Raw genomic sequence first — 21,033 nt, 5'->3', positions numbered from 1 at the left:
GGGAAGTGACTTTTTTTTTTTTTTTTTTCCAGAGTTGAGACCACCGTGTGTGTGTGAGCTCATATTTACAGAGATTTTGATTTGCTCAACTCTCACTGATTCCACCAAATCCTCACAGTATATCATTACAGAGTATAAATAGAGTTAGCGTAGTGTAAACACCTTTTTAAACTAGTGTGAATGCAATGAAAATGGACTTTCAAAGGGAAGCAGACAGATGCATTATCTTTCATGTGAAAACTCCCCCACCCCTCCAACTCTCACCTCTCCCTCACTACACTGCAGGGGGTGGTTATAAAGCATACAGTTCAGAGGTCATTACCAAATGATTGGAACAGGCTCCAAAACCCATGCAAGAACCTTTTGTTCTGCAATCCCATTCTCTTGCTTCACCTGCTGTACAACTCATTACGGGGAGCTTTACCTGTCAAATAGCATAGCCGCTCCACATTTGATCACTTAAATTGTATTTAATTACTGCAAACGCTTTCAGTGGGGAGGATAGGCCGGGGAAATGAGGCCTCGTGGGATTCTGAAAACACTCGTGCCATTTGCAGTTTGAACACTGTGGAATTACAAATATGACAATTTGTCTTCGTGATAATTTCTACTTTTGGATTAAGTCTTAAAAACGTTCTATAGATCACCCATCATTGTAGTTTTTCTTATCTCTAAGTGAACTCCATTAAAGGAACACTTCACAGATTTGCATTTAGCTTTGTATTACTAGAATTGTGGTAGTATTTTTGAAAAATTGTGCTTCCCAACCTCAGTTTCCACTGAGTCGAGAAATATCTTCATTCTTTTTCTTTGTTACGTGCCCACCAGTGACACTTCGTCCTGTTAGCATAACTGTTAGTAAAGATGGCGGACACTGTTTACATTCTGGGAATGAGGTCCCGTCCCCCTACGAGTGGGTCTAAAAAGAGCCTCGGACCAAGTGTCACTGGTGGGCACGTAACAAAAAAAAGGAATGAAGATATTTCTTGACTGAGGGGAAACTCAGAGGTTGTGAAGCAAAAGTTTTCAAAAATGCTTCCCCTATTCTAGTAATTCCTTTAAGCATAAATTATGATTCATGAATGAAAAACAGTTGAAAAGTCAATTTTCTGACAGTAAATTGTCTCACTAAGTAAATCGTATTTTTCACAGGACAAATACTGGCACACGTCTTAAAAAACCCTGTATCTAAACCAAGTATCATCTATTATTATGGTCCCTAAAAATCCTACTGCTGTAAGATCCTTTGACCATTGCCCTGGAGTCATTAATTGGAGAAACATTGGAGTGGTAGAAACGCGTTAATGCCAGTCATCAGGCAAATGTATTAATTGTGCACACAAGCCATGTCATAAAATACAGACACATATACACTGCAGCCATATAATAACACTGATTAAATTCACACAGTAATTGTTTTGACACATTTAGTATTATGGGGTGTAAGAGAGACTGTAACCGATGCCTCCAAGTGCCACTAATGCTCTTAACAGGGCTCTGAACTCCTAGTCTTCTAGCTACATTAAACTCTCGCTTCGTGTCGATTTTTGGAAAACTATTTGTTAGCGGTATGACGAAAGGCATCATTTCGAATTACTCCTTCCAGTTTTCCAGTCTTCCTCAATTAGCCGTTCCCTCGCTCCTCGCTTTCTGCGACTCTCGCACTTAGACGCTTGGCACCGTGCTGCCTTTCTCACATGTTTCTGTGCTGTCGGCACTTTCTAAAGATAACACGGTCTTTTCACCCCTGCCACCTCTCTGCACCCGTCAGAAACGGTCCACAACAACGCCACAAGAGGTGGCTAAAATTAACCCTGAAACAAGTGATTCTGCCTGGTTATCCAGCGAGACTGGGGGGCCACCGGATCAAGTGAGATCGTACGATTAGGATTTTTAAGCATTTTTAAAGTGCACGGGAAGCAAATACAAATGATTCTCCTCTTCACATGTCATATGTGGAAAAATAGAGCTGATGAAAGAGTCAGGATGTTTGGGGTATCAGAAACTGTTCGATGACGCACCAGAGTCATAGTTAACATAACTTCTCGTGAAATGCTGTAACGATAAAAAAAAACAACAAAAAAAACTAAACTGAGATGTCTTTGCCCGGCAAACGTATTTTCCCTCGAGGAAAAAAAACCGAACATGCTCTGCCACTTTATCTAAATTTCCTAAAGATGAGGAAATGAAGTACAGAAGAAAAAGAACAGAACGAGCAGACTCCTCCTGCTTTGAGGCTGCACATGCCTCTGATAGAGAAAGAGAGAGGAGAGCAGGACTGCAGCAAAACCATCTCTGTGTTTGTGTAAAACATGTTGACTGGTGAAAACGTCGAGTGTTTTCAGCTCCTCCAGCGGACACTCAATTTCGGCAAAGTCGTTAGTCACACAAGTCGGACGAGATTGCTTTACACGCACTTTAAAACCCCAGTCTTATGGTGTGAGCTATTCAGTGAGCGCTATGAAGAGCTGGATTATTAAAGTGTCACAAAGTCCTCGCCAGTGCAGATGCACGGCCTGCAGAGAAGCACACACACCAGCACACACACCACTGACTGCTTGGATGAGCATGTCTTCTTTTTTTATATATGCGACAGAAAAACCCATTAGCTCACGCACATTATCACACTTTCTCTTCCAAACACACACTAACACACTATTGACCTGTCTAATGTCAGGTTGACTAGCCTGATCTTTCTGTAACAGTTTGTGGACACTAGAGGATTTTCATGGCAGATTTTAAATAACTCATATCAGGCGATTTGGTCACAAGAACACACACTTATCACTTTTTGGTGTCCGATACCGATACCAAAGATTCGAGTATCTACTGATACCCATATTATTCCGATCATTTTAGACCATTCATTTTATGACCTATGAAGCTGTTAACGACACATTTGTGCTGAGTCATTTCAAAGACAAAAATTCTCTAACTGTGTTCAGTTGGAGAATGTGCTCTCCCAAAAAGAAGGAATAATAAACAGCCCAAACATGACTCAGCTGAAATGGTTATGCTGACTTTCATTTACATTTTTACAGTCAAAATGAAGCATGCGATATATAGGATTTTGGGATTACAACGCATTCTACATTTAATCTGTCTGATATCCGATCCAGTGATTTTGACCAGTATCAGACCGATACTGACCGATACTGATTCCCATCCCTAGTTATGGTCCCTCAGAATCTCACAGAAACCTGTGCGATGACACAAGACATCAGGGCAAAACAAAACACTGAGAGAAAGATGGCTGGTTGCACTTGTGTGTCCGATGTTTCGCACCACAGAAAAAAAAAAAACAGCTTATTTTATTGCACACAGGTGGAGGACTAACTCAGGTGGAGGTCAACTAGCTGTCACCCTAACCCAGAGATAGCCAACAACCTCACAGTAGTTGTGAGGAGCAAATTTAAACCTTAAATCTACCGAATGATCCTCCAATGTGGGTACGAGCAGAGTTCATATCGCAGAGATCGTATTGATAGTGCACACAGTGCCTTTGAGATAACAAATTAATGGGAGACAAAGGAGGACAAATTGGAGACCTCTCTAATATTTGACCTCAACACAAGGAAATCATGATGAAACGAGTAGATTTGGGTTTATCTACGAGGAAATGATCCTTTCCTGCATTTTAATCACAAAGCACTTAACATGAAGCATCACATGGCACGATCAGCTGAGCAACTCCTTGTGAGTCACAGATGCCGGGTTTCCGCAAAGTAATCCGCGTCCTTGATTGTGGCAGACTTTTTCGTTTAGTGAAAAGTACGCTGGCGACTAGTCAGGCGATTTGAAGCTCAAGGCTGTGAAGGATTACGGAGCGTTAGACGACTAGATGAGTGGACAGCTGAGGGAGCACTAAGAGCGGGGGGGGGGGGGGGGGGGGGGGGGGGGGGGTGGTATCTTTGAAGGGAGTGGATTTCTCTCTGACTAGCTATCTGATGATACATCTGTTCAATGCAGCTGAAGCGACACTGCAGACTATCAGCTCCTCTCAGGATCTTGTTGCTGCCCAGAATCTGTGCTAAAACACGGATTGTGGTCAATATTGTAAGCAAGGCATCTCATTACATGTCATTTAGTTACATCTCATGTTGTTATGAGACAAGTTCAGAGAATAATGTATGCGCACATTTACGCATATATGCACAGTTCCTTTCCTTAACAACCTCAGACGCACTCAGAGTGAGCTTTCACCTCGTCACATTCTCGGCCAATCAGAGACACTGATTCTAGGATCTAGAATTAGCTCTGCTATCACTGACATGGAGAATGTTGACCATGCAGACACGTTACAGAGCGAAGGAGTGAGCAGCTCTAACCCAGAGGAAAGAGAGTAGGGCTGGGGTATGAGACTTCAATACTCAACTTCCTCTGTATGACCTAATATCTGTTGTCGTTTGGAATTTCTGCACCTAAGGAGTTAATCTCATCGGCGTCAGTCAGCCAATAAGCGTGCAGCATGCTGTCTGATCGAGATGTAACCTGATTGGCTGTCTTGAGGCGTGCAGGAAGTCACGAGAAAGTTGCTTTGTGTTTGACTACACGAAGATGATAGTGTCAGCTAAAACTACACAGACTTTCACCATAATGTGTAAAAAGTGTCATTCAGGAATCAGTATGGACATCCAGATGTCACTATCAAGACTTTTTAATCAATATTCAGCACCAAAACAGAGACGGAGTGAAATGATTTGGCTGGATATTGAAAAGAGACTCAGGTGAAGTCAGAGAAAGGCCAATAAAGACCTCTACGAGACACAAAAAGAGATATATTGTTAATAAATTGTGTTTTTAGCAATTAATAAGAATACATTTTTGATCTGTAAGTAATGCATACGTAACAAAGTAAAGAAGAATTAATGTTTGTACCAAATTTCATGACAATCCAAGAGAGATTTGAAGCGACTGAACACGATCTCTCAAGCTCTAATTGAACACACGTCAGAGAGAAAACATATCTAAGGGTTACTTTTGGCTTGGGGGTCAAATAGTAATGGTGGATTTTGTTGTCTGTGCTCTTATTCCAATTTAAATGCTTTATTTATACATCAGGAGCTCGTACAACAACATACAAAAGGCACAGCGAGACGCGCTCCACCTGTTGGCACATATAAAAAAACATTCTGTACCATGTCTGTGACTGACAGCAGGTCACCCTCCCAAATACCTTTGTGTAATAACCCTGTTCCACTCACTCGTTAATATCTCCTTATGACACCTGTTTTTTTTTTTACTGTTATCTTTATTTCATGTATTTCTTTTAATCCTTTTCACCCAAAAAATTTCCCGCAGCACTCGCCCCTCCATCACTCTGCTCCCCCTGTCCTCCTCTTCGCCGTTACAATCTGAGACGAGTCAAGGTCATCGCTGTGCGAGGACTTCGGCGGGCGAGATAAGACGCGATGTGCTCCCACTGCGATGAATTCTCTCCGCCTCCTCTTATCTCCCTCTTCACATGTAAACGCGCCCCACCTCACATGCTCAGTGCAATCACTTGTGTGATTATTATTTTGAGCTTATGATTTCATAAAACAGACAGACTTGATCTTTGATATGCAGGACCCCAGTGTTTACGCTACGTAAAACCCTGGACTGCCATTCAAACATTTAGCATAGAGTGTCCTCATGTTCCTGATATGTGTGTGTGTGTGTGTCCAGGGCTAAACATGTTTAAAGCACATATAAACAAGTCACACAGCACTCACCGATGCAGGCGTGTACACGCACAGTCAGCTGAGTCCGTAAAACAACACTGTGCTTCTTGCCTCTGGCCCTAAAGAAAGACAGAGAGAGAGAGGAAGAGATAAGAAAATGAATGATTCAAAAATATTTTCGTGAAACGCCAAACATTTCGAGAATCAAGAGCCGTTTTCTGTCCTTTCAAGCAAAAATGATTGTGTTACTTGTGTCAGGAAAAATCTGATTTTAAGACACAATACAGCGGGATATGTTATGATGGACCTTACTGTTGGCATGATGGGAATGGCGTGGCCTGCATTAGATTAGGACCCCTATGCTGATACGTATCTGAGCCTCGAGGACAGACAGCAGACACAACACACATAGACACATGCGTCTCTCCACAAGCCAATGCACACACACAGCACTATTCCAGTGGTAAAAACATAATGAGTGTACACAAACACAAAAGTGAAGTATGATGGTATTTTGAGAACTTTCTCTCTCTCTCTCCTCTCCTCCTTTCTCAGCCTTTCTAAAAGGAACTTATCACCGACTTCAATCGCCAACACGGCGATAACATCCAGCCCAAACTGCTCTCATAACGCTACCACTGGCAGATATTGGTTATGCATAACACGGCGTAAGGATAACCCACAGCCAAACAAGAAAACAGCTGCTCCCCTAGCGCTTTCTGTTCAACTCCGTCATCAGCTTTGCTCACAAAGAGAAATGGATCTGCTGAGACACTGATGGAACAAATAGATCTCTCAGTCAAAACAATGACTAAAGACATATTTTGATGATGTCAGGGAGCAGCGTGGGAGCATTGTTGTCTTTACAGGGAGAGCTTCAGGCGGCACAATCCACAGCAAACGGCAATGAGTCGTTGTGACTCATTAGTGACAAATATACACAATGATGAAAAAAACAAAAGGCAGCACACCGGCTATCTCGCAGTATCAAATCATTTTATATTTGCCCTAGAAGTCAAAGCAGATGACATCAAATACGGATTTATATTAAATTAAAGATACTTTAGAACATTTTGGCTGATGTAAATGCATTGTCCTCCACATTTTTACACAATGTCAACGTGGAAATGTTCCATATTACACATTTAGATATCCGCATCACAATCTACGGCAGATTTCGTTCTATTTTTCACTCCTGCCTTGTCTCTGGAGGACACATACTCTGAGCTGTCCTGTCACCCGAGGACTTTGTTTACTGTCAGCTGCGGTGAGCCGTCTCCAGCCACAGCTGGAATCTCCACACATTACTGATGTGTGGGAACATAAATTCTAAGTCAGACTCATTTCACACCAATGTGCCGTTTAAAGAGCACAGCTCAATTACCAGCGATAAGTCAAGTTAAAGTTTGAGTTTAGAGTAAAAAAAGCGCGCCTTATTTCTATTTCTAAAACATCCATACATTTTACATCTTTATGCATGTGAGCTGCATTGCCATGATACTATGACATTATTGGTATTATTGTGGGATTAGAGAGCAACTAATGGAAATATGCGACAGCTACACAACACATTACTAACGCCTTTAAAATGTTACAAGTGCAGTTTGAAACTGTGTGCTTTTAAGGCACAAATAGGGTGTGAGGCGGAGATTACTTCATTTATTCTTGACAAGAAATAGCCGGACAGGCTTAGTGAGAAAAATCCATCCTCTGTCTCTGAGAAGAGGTCAAACCCAACCCAACACATGATTCATTTCCTGTCAGTACAGTGCAGTATGACCCAGGAAAAAAAGCTTCAGATTGATGGAATGACAGACAGGCATGTCACATCCAACCCGTTCCACGGGATCTTCAGTCACTTCACAAACAAACATGCCTTTATTTGCCTGTCCATCATCTATGAAATGGCTCACCAGGCGCACAACAGACACAGACGCAACTAAATGCACACATGGAAACGGGCGCAAATAAACAGACGCAGGCCATCCATCACTTAACATTGTGCCACATGTATGTCAGCCACTTAACAGCTGTCTTCTCTGTGTATTGCCGATATGATCTACATGGTAACAGCTGTGACAAAAGTTGTAACTAAAGACAAAAGTGTATAAAGTATTTGTTAACCTGGAAAACCTGTTCTGATAAGAGGAAAAGAAAGTGCTTTTCGGATTACTTTAACCTGAGCAAGTTCTTACACAACATAAAAATCAACTTGGAATATTCTTGTCATGGTTACATTGTGTCCTGGAGTTTTCACAGCAGTGCATGTAACGCAGTGAGTCATATTAAAGCCAGGCTTTGCAGCATGTAAACAAGAGCATGACTGGAATATTTTTGTATAGGTGCTCATGTGGAATCTGAATGAGTTCCTATTCAGAATAAGTGAAGAACTGGTTTGATTTCAATGTTTGAATGAGTTCTGTTCACTCATGTTCACTTGACAAGCAGATACTGTTCACACACTTCAAGTTGAGTTAAAATTACAAATACAAAGTTATACAGCATTAAAGCAAATGCTAAATGATCACATACATGTGACAATTATAACACACCTGCCAACACTAAGGTGCTATTTCATACAGCAGATGTCAAATATGTAGTAGTGGCTGTAACAAACTGTAACAAAGGACTCGTGCTGTCTCCTCCAGCATCCACAGCTGACAGGTTTGTGAACTGTGAAACTTGTCACAAAGAGTACCAGAATAACAAGAATCATAAAAGTACAGTGAGAGGAGAGAGAGAGAGCTGTTGCTGCTGTGGGAGGGAGGGCACATCTGTCTCGCTTTCCACACGGCTTCATACTTTCCGTGAACTTGTGCTTCCAAGAAAACCATATCCAGCAGCTTGTGAGTCTTCTCTCGTGATGTTATAAGAACGGAGAACTCAGGAAAATGTGAATGCATAAGGAAGAGGTGAAGCAAAAGGGACTCGTCACTTTGTCTCGAAAGATTAGCATTAGTGTTTTGACAGGGCCGAGCGAAAGTGTACGTGTGTTAAAGAGCGCGGCCGTGAGTCACTCTCACCCTGTGTCGTCCTGCTGAAAACCCTCCAGCTCGTCCCTTTGCTCGGCCAGGGACGACTCCAGGTCCAGATAGGTGCCATTGTGGGAAAGCTGGAGTGCACAGTCGTCAAGCTGCGGAAAGGAGAGAGATCAAATTCAGTACAGCAAACATACACAAATGTACACAGTTACTGTTTTCATGAATGTGCTGGACCTTAAATTTTCACTTCACAAGACAAGGAGAGAAAAACTACAGCTTAAGTGGACCCCCACTTGAAAATGGCACCCATTAATGACGGAAAATACGATTGAGAACTTGGATATTAGGCATGTGAAACAGCTCAATTTGTGATGTCGGCTACATATGGACCAGACATTGGTCTCTGGGCTTTTTAAAATGCCGCCTCACTAAATCTCTCTGAGTTTCACACCCTTTTTAAAACAATTTGATCCCATAAAACAAAGTCAGTTTACAGGGCTGGGGTTTGAACATTACTGCATACAGTGGTCCATAAATAAGGGGGGCGGGGGGGGCATATGCAGTGTGGCTCTGCTTTCACCATCACAGAGCTGTTAAGAGAATTAACTACTGGAGACAGCCATAAAGGCTGCAGAACATGAAACTAAATCCAGAGGGGAAAGTGCAGAGAGACGTAGTGCATTTAAATACCAGCTGCGAGGAAAAAGGCACTTAACAATTGTTCAAATCATGTGTATAATCCGAAGCATATTGAACTCTCGGTATGTTTTAGAAGGATCCCATCACAGTCATTCCCGTGTTATTACCTGACAGATACCGTTATATGCTCCTGTTTTTCATCTGTGCACAGACCCGTTTTGTGCCCGTGCTCAAGCTAAGGTAAAACTTCATGTCAGAACTGACCCACTGCACTGTGTAATAAGAAACCCTGCTGAGCTTGAAAACCAGGTGCACAGTAATATATCTGCGCACCACTGGCAGCAACCGTTATGGGTACAGTCACAAGTTGATAGCAGGTGCAAGCCGCTGTCACAGTGACAGCTCACAGAAAATGTGACGTGCTTTTTTTTTTTTTCATGCTGCCCAAACCAGCTGCTGCTGTACGAATAGGTAAATGTGATCAGAGTCATGAGGGGAGTCAGTATTTAGCGCCTCAGTGGCATCAGTGGCTTTAGCCCAGCCCAGTTTATGTGCTTGTTCCACGACCCTCCACTCGAGTCGCATGACAACACTCGGGCGCACAGCAGAGACCTGCCGGTGCTCACTGTCTGTGCCTTTCGCTCACTCAGAAACACGGAGACAGACTGTCGGATGAACTCACAGCATAAATATAACCTTGCTATATTTGCTCTGCTCTGCTCTGCAGCATGCCCACAGGAGTTCAAGGGTGGGTGTCCAGGGGCTGGGAGTATACGGCAGGGGGCATTCAGCAGGCCGCGTTACTAATGACTTTAGCACGACTCTACCATGTATTCTTTAAAGGAGCTATGTGTATTATATTAAGACATACAATGACTATACTGTGCCATTGGAGATTACAATTACATTTTGCATTTGCATATATGTTTTGCATATGTTTTCGCAAGCGACCCAATAACACAGCGAGTAGCAGTTGGTAGCAGCTGGCACCCAGTGTTGGGAAGGGAAATAATACCGAACCTAGAAAGCCTCGTTATCCCTCTCAAAAATGCCTCGACCAAAAGAGAAGCAAAACAGGTGTCTACAGAGGAGATACGTTTAAATATCGAGGGCTGAAAAAGCAGAGGAAGTTGACGACAGACCGTGACATACATGTTTCTCCTGGACCGGGAAGCAAAACAGGGAACTCTCTCTCTTCCTCTCCCTTTGTGGGTGGATACTTAATGATGGTAACGTTTTTACGGCCCATAACTGCCGCCTTGTCGCCTCCTCTCATTGTATGACTGTTTCTCTAAAGCAGACACATTTTCACTTAGACAGTGGGACAGTTATGTATGTCACTAGCATGAACACAGTATAGCACCAGATATAAGTGCAGCTTCTTATTTCTGTACTTTGTAATAATCTGCTAACCTACTGTAGCCGTTTACAAGCTAAAATTTTGAACACATAACTATCAGGTTAATGGAATTCACCCAGAAGACGACATTTTTGTGTATGCCAGCCAGATTTCATGGTTATCCAAGTATTGGTTGTTTTCAAACACAAAAGCAAACCCCATGGTGGCGCTTAAGGACAAGTTAGGGGATCTCTAAAGTCAAAGGGATTTGGACCAAACCATTCAACAAACAAACAAACCAACAGACCAGCGCCACCAGTGTGTCTACTGCCATTTACAAAAATACTGATTAAAAAATGAATGTTTAATGGACCATAATGTAGTCCCAATGCATTGCCATTAATATTCACAATTATTGAGCCTAGGTCAACAACAACAACAACAACTAATCAATCAATTACTAAACCAAACACAGACTAATACTATAAGTTAATCTTTCATCAAATTAAACCAGCTATGTGCTTTTGCACTGTCACAAAGGCGTAATTTGCTCTGATTTCTTAGCTCCTCTATAACATAGAAAAGCTGATACTTTTTTTTCCATACATTTTACCTGTGAAACAACAATTGAATGAATCACTCATCTGCATCTGCAGCCCTACTCATGGCAATACAACGTGTAAGATAAGGTCAATCTCAGGGTGAGGTGTGACCACAGGAGGGTGGTAACAGTGGGTTAATCACGTCTTGTCCCACTGCCCCAATTTTCATGTAGGAATGAGACAAAAGCACGTCTGTCAGCATGATTCAAATCGCCTCCCATGTGTGTTTTGCCCTTTTAGCGCTTCAGCGGAGTTATCTCTCGATCTCTCAAATCAATTCATCATCAAGCACACATTAAAACCATGAAAGAGGCTCATCTCCACCGCAGCCTCTTGCTTTCTTTTGCTGCTCCACTTTATCGCCGCACATTACTAAAGCCAATCATACAAACCACTCCGTCTGAAACACTATCTGTTAACAGCTCACAGTCCAAATTGGTGTCTCTTTGATTAAAACACTTGGATCGGGTAACAGGAGTAACAACAAAACACACTGGTCGGGACGGAGGCGGCTCCAGGAGGAACCGCAGACTCTTCACACTCAAGGCAGTGCAAACGAGCCGGGGCAAACACTGAATGGCGAGTATACTTTAAACTCATTTAATCAAATTCTACCAGAAGAGCAACGCAAAGGGGAAAAAAAAACTTGGTGGGGCTGGGGGAGTAATTACCTCCGCATTAAAACAACACCGAGCCTGCTGGCGATCACAGTGGGTCGACAGTTAACGATGCCCTTACGTAAGTTAGACGATGAGATTTTAGGAACTTTTCGTTTTTTGTGTCAGAATCCGAGCTGCACAGGATCAGGGCTCTTTGAAGAGCGTGGGGGAGGGCGTGTTCTACACAGCTATTAAATCACCCAGTGTTGCTTTAATGGGCAGCCTTTGGTAATGAAATAAAAGTTAAGCTGTGAAGTCTGGTCTTTGTTGTTCTTTCAGGGCAATGGGAGTTTTCCTTTAAAAGTGTAGCAGTGTGACGGACGGCGATGCTTCTGCAGTGAGCTCAACGGGTATTTATCATTTTAGGAGGGTAACCTGTCTTGCTGCTTAATTTAAGGCCGCGATGCAAAACTTATGGGGAGTTTTCTTGTTTTTGATGTTATTATTCTGCCTCTGTTTGATCTTTGTGAACATTAAGCATTATATATATATATAACACTGTATGCTGCGTCCTGCATCTGAAAACAGCCGCTGTCAAGCAATACTATCAGACCTGACTGAGGGAGCGTTTGGGTTGTGCAGTGAATGAGTAGAGTAGAATTCATCTCAAAAACCTTTTCCGTGCTTCCATTTCAGTCACACTCCAGCCTGTGTGCAGCTGTCTCGCTTTACTAGCACAATGTTACTGCAGCCTTAGTCTGTCTTGACTTTAAACAAATCACTTCCTGTGTGCAGCATGGTAATGTAGTGCCAGTTGACACGAGCTCTAAACACGGCTATACTGTGAGAGAGAGGCATGTGGAGCTGAATCGGCAGAAAACGTTACTCACTACAGTTTTAAACACACAATTTCTCCCACTTGGGGTCTCGCAATCCAAACAATAACAACAACTAAGTTTGATAACATGACGTCATGTATGGAACATATCATGTCTTTAACGCGTCTATCACATTTTAAGCGAGCTGTTAAACTCACTGAGGATTTTTGTTGAGACTTCTTTTATTATTTTAGAGCTTAAAGGGGAAAGTGGTCATCCTTTCTGTGAGAGTCAAGCGACACTTCTTCGTTTGACAGTTTGGACAATGTGACACATCCCATGCTCACTGATTTAGCCCTGGCAACGCATTCTAAACTTGTGTGTGTGTGTGTGTGTGTTTATCTGTGTTTTTTGTTGAAGTGTACAAACCGGTGCATGGTCAGAGAGGTGGAAAGAGGAGATGGAGGAAGAGGTCAGGAAAACCGCGGCACCCAAAGTGAGGAGAACAAAGTGTTGCAGAGATCCAGGCCCAGGCCACAGGAATTCTGGGACAAGTGACCTATACTTTACATGCAGCCTGGGCAGCCATACACAGAGCTCCACCATCACAACATAATAACACAGTAGGCTTTTCTGAGAGAAGAGCAACAACGGTTGAGACAAAAGGGACAAAGAAATACAAAGCTGCATCTCAGATGAATCAAAAAATAATCAGAAACACAGCAGCAGTTTTTTCAATAAAACAGTAACACCTTTTTAGATCTGGACAGTCTGCTGGACACATTTGTGACAATTGTGTGTTCCATCCCTATAATCTAAGAGCAATATCCAGTTGCCATTGAGCACAGTCTCCTGATGTGAATAAAATTGCAAACACGAACCCTGGCTGTGCCATCTGTCCTTGTGTAGGTTGTAATCATAAGCTTTTCTGTGCTGTGGGCCATTTTTCATTTGTTTTGTGGTTTTTAAAGATGGGGCAGCAAAAGACCTACTCGATCTGGAAAACCACTCTGCTGTTGAACGCTGGTTTGCTGTCAGATTCCTGTGCCAGCGGCTGAACTCTCTCTCAATCTCTCCATCGTTCTTTCTGTCTCACTTTTGCCTTTCAACTCTGTTCAATACAAAACTCCCGACTTAACTTGTATGGCATCTACTTACAAATGGAGAATAAAAAAAAAAAATAAAAAAAAACCCGGTCACATATTTAAAAGGCCTCCGTGGGTGTGTTTGTGTGTCTGAGTCACTTCTGTCAGTGAGGAATGTGTGGCTGCTTCTCTGGATCACGTTTAACATGGAAAATGACTAAAAAAAGAACATTTTCCTCTCTATCACACACTTTCTCACACCCATCATCATCTGACCATATGTTATTAGGGAACGTTTCTGCGTCCAGAGCTTTATGATCGTCACCTGCAACTCAGGACGTAGCTGCTGTGACACCTTTGCATCAGCACCTGTCACAGTAACGTGTAAAGTGCAACAGCAACAATGCAGGCAGGTTTGTTTGCTTCACCTTTGCGAGAATCAATGGCACTTTGGAGATTCCTCACACAGGATGATTTATAAACGGAGGGGTCAAAGGTCAGAGAGAGGCAGCGGTTTTTTTTAATGGCCCCATCGGCAGGGCAATTGTATTGCAGCATGGGATTAAAATGATAAGATATTTGGTGTAAAACAAATCTCGTCTGTGACTGATGTTGCTGTGGGGCTTTGAGGCAAATATTTCCGACCTTATGTTGTGTGTGTGTGTGTCAGTCCTCCAGCTGGAGAGCTGATCACTTGTGCCTGCATGTGCTCTCAAAATAGCCTGTGAATAGTGGGTATGGAAGTTTATTTGGAGTAAGTAGACCTGAAGTGAAAAAAGCAAGGTCGCACAACAGCCTCCCGTGGCTTGATCTAAACTGTTTTTGACTGATTGTATTTATAATCCATCTGTTATACTATTGTCTTTGTTGTTTGGTCAATAAAATGCCAGAAAAACTGCATCAAATAATGTCTAATTTTATCTGAAATCACAAACCTTGTTTTTGTTTAATGAATTCAAACCAGTTTCTACTGATCTTATATGACTTAATGGGGAGATAGATGATTTGTTTGTTGCTTACGGCTCCTGTTTTTAAATAGCGTAATTAAGACATACAAACACATGCATTTTCTCTCTGTTTTTAACTTACTTAATTAACCTTTATGCTGTATACCTGAATGCAAACTTAGGGCATTCTTGTAAAACAGCTCAATTTCCCGTGAATAAACAATGACTTTATAAGCATTTAGGGTATAGATCACCACAAAAGTGCTGTAATTGATCTACACTTGATGATTGATCTACACTTGGCATACAGGGACAGAAGTAGTCGTGGATAAATTGTTTACTAACTGTAGTAATCCTACCTTGTGCGGGGCTTTGAGGAGCCGGTGGACGCCTGCTAACTGGTTGATGAGTGGGATATCCTCTCTGAAGGTGTACAGCGGAGGTCTCGTCGGCTCTGGGAAGTTGGTGCTGTTGAACGGATCGGTGTCGTCTAAAAACTGAACCCTGCACACAAACGTGGCCATGGTGCATCCATGCAAGTGGCTCCTCTGATGATGAGGGTGGGAATAGCCCGGTTTACACGGAGCTGCTGTACCAGCCAGCCCACGGCTCGTCTCTGCTCTGCGCTGTGCTGTGCTGTGCGCTCCTCTCCTGGTAACGTCAACAAACCCAGGTCGCCAAGTGCGCCCTGTGTGCAGCCTGCACTCCCTCCCTCTCCCCCTCGCTCTCTCTCTCTCTCTCTCTTTCGCTCCCTCCCTCTTGCGGGACAGTGGCGGTGGCGCGGTGCCGAAAAGATGGCACAGGAAGTCGGGTCAGTGTCGCCGCTCGAGCTTGAGCTTGTCGGAGCCTCTGTGTTATTCTCGGACAGGAGGCAGGTGGCCGGTAATAATAAAGGGGAGGCAGCAGCAGGCGGATCCCAGCTTGGTGCCGGAGAGTGAAGGATAAGCGTAGCTTGGGACAGCCGGTCTGCGGTCTGTGTGTCTGAGTCCCAGCAAATCCCCCCCTCCCCATCTATTTCCCCCTGTGCTCATCTGTATCACCTCCTCCTTCTTTAAACTGCAGCTACTAATCCCACACATACCTACATTTATGTTGAAGAATGTAGACCTTTACACTAAATGCGTCAGTATAAAAGTTACATTTGCTATAATCCAGTGAGAAAATGAAAAGATGTGGTGAGATTAAAGTACACAGCCATTCACAATATATAATGTGTGACATACTGTGAGAACGTGAGTTTTCTATGTGTTTACTTTCAAATACTACACACACACACAGGTTTCCATGACTTAGTACGTTATGGAGACTTGATTTGTGTCCCCATAAGGGAGACAAGTACCCATAATGTGAGTGTGTGAACAGATTTCGGTCCCCACCACATAAGGAATACCAGGTACACACACATACACACAGAGAGCTAATGGAGCTCTATCTTGACCAGTAGTGACCTCTTGTGGCCAAAAGTTTTAATTGCAACGATTTGTACATTAGGCTACAGCAGACAGTTCCTAAACAGTAAATCCATGTAACAGTCTTGTGAAAAGATAGTTTCAGACATCATTTTAAATCTGTTGTATATATTAATTATAGAAAATTCCCTGCACCTCTGCCATGTCATGACCACTTTCCTTGCGTTCTGATACTTTACTCCTAAACATCTGTACAGATATGATGTATTTCCTTTACAATTTATTGTTACTATTTGTCTCATTTTATTAGTAATAAGCGTGTCACTATGATGCTATAATAAGATACTTTCTTTTTTGTTTGATCGATAAAGCTACAAACAAACCCCACATGTCTAAAGTGTCCCTGGACAAGACAACAGCCTGAGTAATGACCTCATCTGTGTTTTTTTTTTACCTGGAATGAAACTCACCACTAGAGGGCAGAAAGTCCTATTAGCATACAGTGGGCCACACATGTAAGTACTTAAGTTAGAGCAGGGGTTTCAACTCAAATGATCTGGGGGAATATAATGTATATTCTGGTCAGAAGTAAAAAAGAAAATATTTCACATATTTAAAAGTGAGTTAGAGGCTATAAAGTAAGACCTAAAAAAGTCCTTCATATACTATTTTTTAATCATTTTCATCAGGCCGAAAATCATCAGCTTTTCAGCCTGTGTACATATATGTTTAGTTAGGTCAAGTTAAAGTCAATCCATCAGACTTCATTTATTTATATGATACCTTTCATACAAGGCAAGACAATTAAAAGTGTGTCACAGAATTACAACATAACAAGGCAAGGCACTTTGCACTTGTGTTTTCCACACGCGTGAAATTCTCCACCACACACCTTTTATGGTTTCAAGTCAATTTGAGCAATTAGTGATTATGGTTTGGCTAAAAGTGAGACTAAGGCGGTGTTTCAAATATGTGGACTGGATCATCTCCACAGGCACCATGAGACTGGCTCTAGCCGATCCACTTTTCATGAGGACCTGGAGAGAATGAAGGAGGACAACAAACCTCCTCAACTGTGTCTACTGATTGGTCCCTATGTCAAAGTCCCAGAGGAGGTGGAGGAGGGACAACTGGAACGCATCACAGGTAAACACACTTGGTCTCGTGTTCGATCAGGTGCTTGCTTTTATTTTGACGTCATCACTTATCAGAAAAACAAGGATATCTCGAGCACTCACTGCATAACCCCGTGTTTATCAGCTCTAATGCAAGCACATAAAAAGGAAACAGTGTTTTACTACAAGTGGTATAAATGGTAGAATAGATTATGTGCAATATAAAACTCAATCACTGTTTCACAATCGATATCCACCCGAGCCACATACTAACGCACGAGAGAGTAGTTTAGTTCCACACGTGAAATGAGCCGATTGTACAGTTCTTTACTTGTATTTCATTTAAAACAACAACAACACATACTTAAAGCTCCAGTGTGGAACTTCTATCGCCCCCCTGTACCTAAACACTGACACTGAAACCTTTCACCATAGTCTAACTGCATGCAGCCATCTCGCTTTACTTTGCCTTACAATGTTGTGAGAGACAATGATTTGAATGTAACGGACAGTTGCTTATATTTACAAGTCCCTCGCAACACTTTTAAACTACATGATCATGAATTACAACACCAAAATGAATTGTCAGGACATTTGACTGCAAACCTAACCAATGTCAATTGTCCAAATGATTTTGCATAAGGGTCATAATTTGATACATGACTCAGCGGATTGAGATCTCCGTTATCTTTAAAAGGTACTGACATAAGGGTGAACTTTCAGCACCAAGCCCATTCCACCGGCATCACCACGCATGATAATAAAGACAATAAAAGCTTCTATTACCCTCCCCCTGCTGTTAACTGCAGGTTAAACTGTTCGTGCGAAAGGTTTTTTGACGAACAATTAAATTTACGTAAAAGCACATGAGAGACAAGATAGTTGTAACAGGAATACACAGTGATGTGGGGTAGAAAATGCTAATTGGGTCAATGTGTATGTAATGTCCAGAAGATCACAGATGATAACAGTGAATTCAGTTCTCATCAATCTTTGTGTAGGGGTAGTGTAGGGGTTTGGGCTGCATGCGATTCATTCTTTCTTGACAGGCGCTGGTGAATGGATGATTGATTAACCATGTATAAAAGAGATTATACATGATTAATCATGTATAACTTAATTGCTGTGGTGCTTTTTCTCTTTTTATCTCAAGAATGACGTGGTACTTCTTTAACTCATTGCTGGGTGTCCGTACTATTTAGTCTAGCAGAAGTTGAGCGTGGCTTTAGTGAATTGTCACTTTATTGAATCAGCTTTTCCCCTCACTCTTGGAAAAACACGGAGTTTGCAGATGGATAACAACAAAAGGTGTGAAGGTTTGTAGGACCTTTTGCCATTTTAAGAAAGTATAGTGTTCCTTTTCGCTGTTTTGCTGATACCATGCACATCCATCTGCCCTTAACCAAAAAGCAGACTCCATTATAACTTTACAGACATGTCTAAAAGATATCACATCTGAATTTGTTTGTTAAGATTTAACAAAAAAGGAAATTTCATGAACCTGAACTACTTTTTTGCTTTGGCTTTTAATCCCAGTAGTCATCTATTTATACTTACTTCTTTTTACTACTTACTGTTTTCTTATTAGTGCTGTGCTTTTATTAATTTCCATTGTGGTTTTAATTATGTTACTGTATTGTTTTGGACTTTACTTTAGCGTGTACAGCACATTGGGCCACAGGGGTTGTTTTTGAACGTGCTATACAATAAACGTGACTTTGACCCTGCTCTTTCACAATTTTTCTTATTGCGTTCAAGGTTGTGTATGTAATCAACTCACAATCTCCCTCATTAGAAGCGTGACTGTAATAGGCTGACTGGAGGGAAAACAAGTTCATCCACACACCGGACATCAGTGTTGCCATCATCATTACATCACTGGCTCTGAGGGTCTCATCTCATTCTCATTTATGAAAGGCTGATCAGGTGCACACCAGGACTGGGTGGCATTTGCATGTTTTTATGAATGTGTGGATTACAGTGTTTCAGATTATGTTTAAAGCTCATAAAAAAACCTCAACAATCAACATCCAGAGATTTGAAAAAAGAGAAAGAGAGTACTTAAAAGGAACGTAGTTCTTAAAAAAAAAAAAAAAAAAAAGATACAGGACTAAGAATCTACATCAAACATGACATTTAAAAATTCAAATAAAACTAGGAAATACAATGCAATGTGTTACATTTGAATAACTTGCATATTATCAAATGGATGTTTTTAGTTTTTTCCCTTATTTTGTGTATATTATTGTAATTTTGTTTTACATACTGAGTAAATTGATTACTTGGGATAAAGAGGAAATAAGATTCTTCTTCCTCGTTCTGCTCCTTTTCATTCAAGACCTGGACAATTCCATGTTTAGATTATATTGTTTTGTTGTGAATGAGATGACATAAAAACAAAACGTTCCATGAATCACACGTGAGACTTATTTACACCCGAGTGTGCACGAGTCTCTACGCATGTCTGATAAACAAGGGCCAATGGAAACTAACCTTATCAGTGGAGATAAACAGAATTAAAGGGGATGCATGTTCTTTATAATGCGTAGGTAAATAGTTGCATTAGTCACAATAGTATGCATTACTGTTTATTGTTAAGCATGTTTTCTAAATAATAACATTATTTATTTAGGAAAAAAAAGGATATTTTTGTTTTATCAGTATCAGCTGTGTAAACAAGCTGCTATCACTATTATTAATGCCTACACGTGTGTTTGTACTGCCGCCGTTATCTACTCCATTGTTTTCAGTGCTACTGAGCAGTTTGAGGCATGCATTAATAAGCATGTGCGCTATATTCATTAAGTTCACAACTCTCTCAGAGCCTCTTATAGTTTTTTTTAAAGGTGTTTTTTTGTCTTCCAGGGAGTGGGGGGGACCATGTCTGGCTATAAGTGTGTTCTCACTCTGGTCTGATATCTTTGTCACCATACTACCCTGTTATGGGCTGTTCTCTATGTTTTGAGTTTGAAGGACCTAAAGATGTGATCGTTAATTTGCATATGTAGGAGTTTTATGCTGTGTTTCGACCTTCTTGGTGGAGCTAATCTTTAATCTGAAGTAGAGTAATTATTGGTTGGGACTGTTTGAGAGCTGCACAGGCTTCATCTGTATCTACAATTGATGTAGTCTACCAGTATGGGATGAATAGGTATATGGGCAAGTCCAACAGTAGATTGTTAAGCCTATTAAGCATCTTACACAGCCAAATATTTTTGACATAAAGTCCGGATTGAACTCCGGATGTCCGGAGACATACAACATCGTCTAAAGTTAGACTTCAATTCACAAATCTAAATGGAATCAACTCAACAAATATAGTGCAGAAAAACGTGATAATGATAAATCTCGTCCACGTCTATGTGAAACAAACTGATTGAATTGATAGGAAAACTGATTCACTATCTAAATTTGAAGGTGGATAAAGTGTGGACAGAATGAACAGCGTGAAATAAAGAGCGTGTGCCTTAGCAATAAAACAACATGACTTGTCAAGGACTGCAAAAGGAGTGCCCTGATAGTGAAGATAAACAGCGATTTTACAGTAAATGTGCTCTCGATGACAGTTAAGCGCTTCATCCTGACCTTCTGTCCAAAATTTATAGTTCTACACTTCCGATATATATATACACATATAAATGTGTATATATATGTGTATACATATATATATATATATATATATATATATATATATATACATATATATGTATATCTATATATAAAAGCACATTTAAAAACCCCCACAGTCAACCAAAGTGCTGTAAAATCAAGGAGGACACAATGGGAAACAAAGGAAAGAGCACAGTACAATAAAAATGCTCTCATTTATGAACACA

General features: G+C 41.4%; 1 protein-coding gene across 4 annotated transcripts in view; it reads right to left on the bottom strand.

The window, feature by feature from the left end:
- The window catches only part of fhod3a (formin homology 2 domain containing 3a), a 48,417-nt gene extending 32,763 nt beyond the window's left edge, over positions 1 to 15,654 (bottom strand). For 2 of the 4 annotated variants that reach the window (XM_058619164.1, XM_058619165.1), the window contains exons 1-3: positions 15,033 to 15,654; positions 8,687 to 8,796; positions 5,715 to 5,782 (exon numbers count right to left, since the gene is read on the bottom strand). In XM_058619164.1, coding sequence (XP_058475147.1) covers positions 5,715 to 5,782; positions 8,687 to 8,796; positions 15,033 to 15,197 — 343 coding nt within the window. In that variant the 5' untranslated portion in view covers positions 15,198 to 15,654. The remainder of the gene's footprint in view (positions 1 to 5,714; positions 5,783 to 8,686; positions 8,797 to 15,032) is intronic. The other 2 variants (XM_058619166.1, XM_058619167.1) reach the window with 2 other exon arrangements.
- Positions 15,655 to 21,033: the final 5,379 nt, after the last annotated feature.

Source organism: Solea solea, chromosome 20, assembly GCF_958295425.1.
Source record: "Solea solea chromosome 20, fSolSol10.1, whole genome shotgun sequence".
NCBI lineage: Eukaryota > Metazoa > Chordata > Actinopteri > Pleuronectiformes > Soleidae > Solea > Solea solea.
Note: the sequence above shows the minus strand (reverse complement) of the source record. Positions and strands in the feature narration are given on the sequence as shown.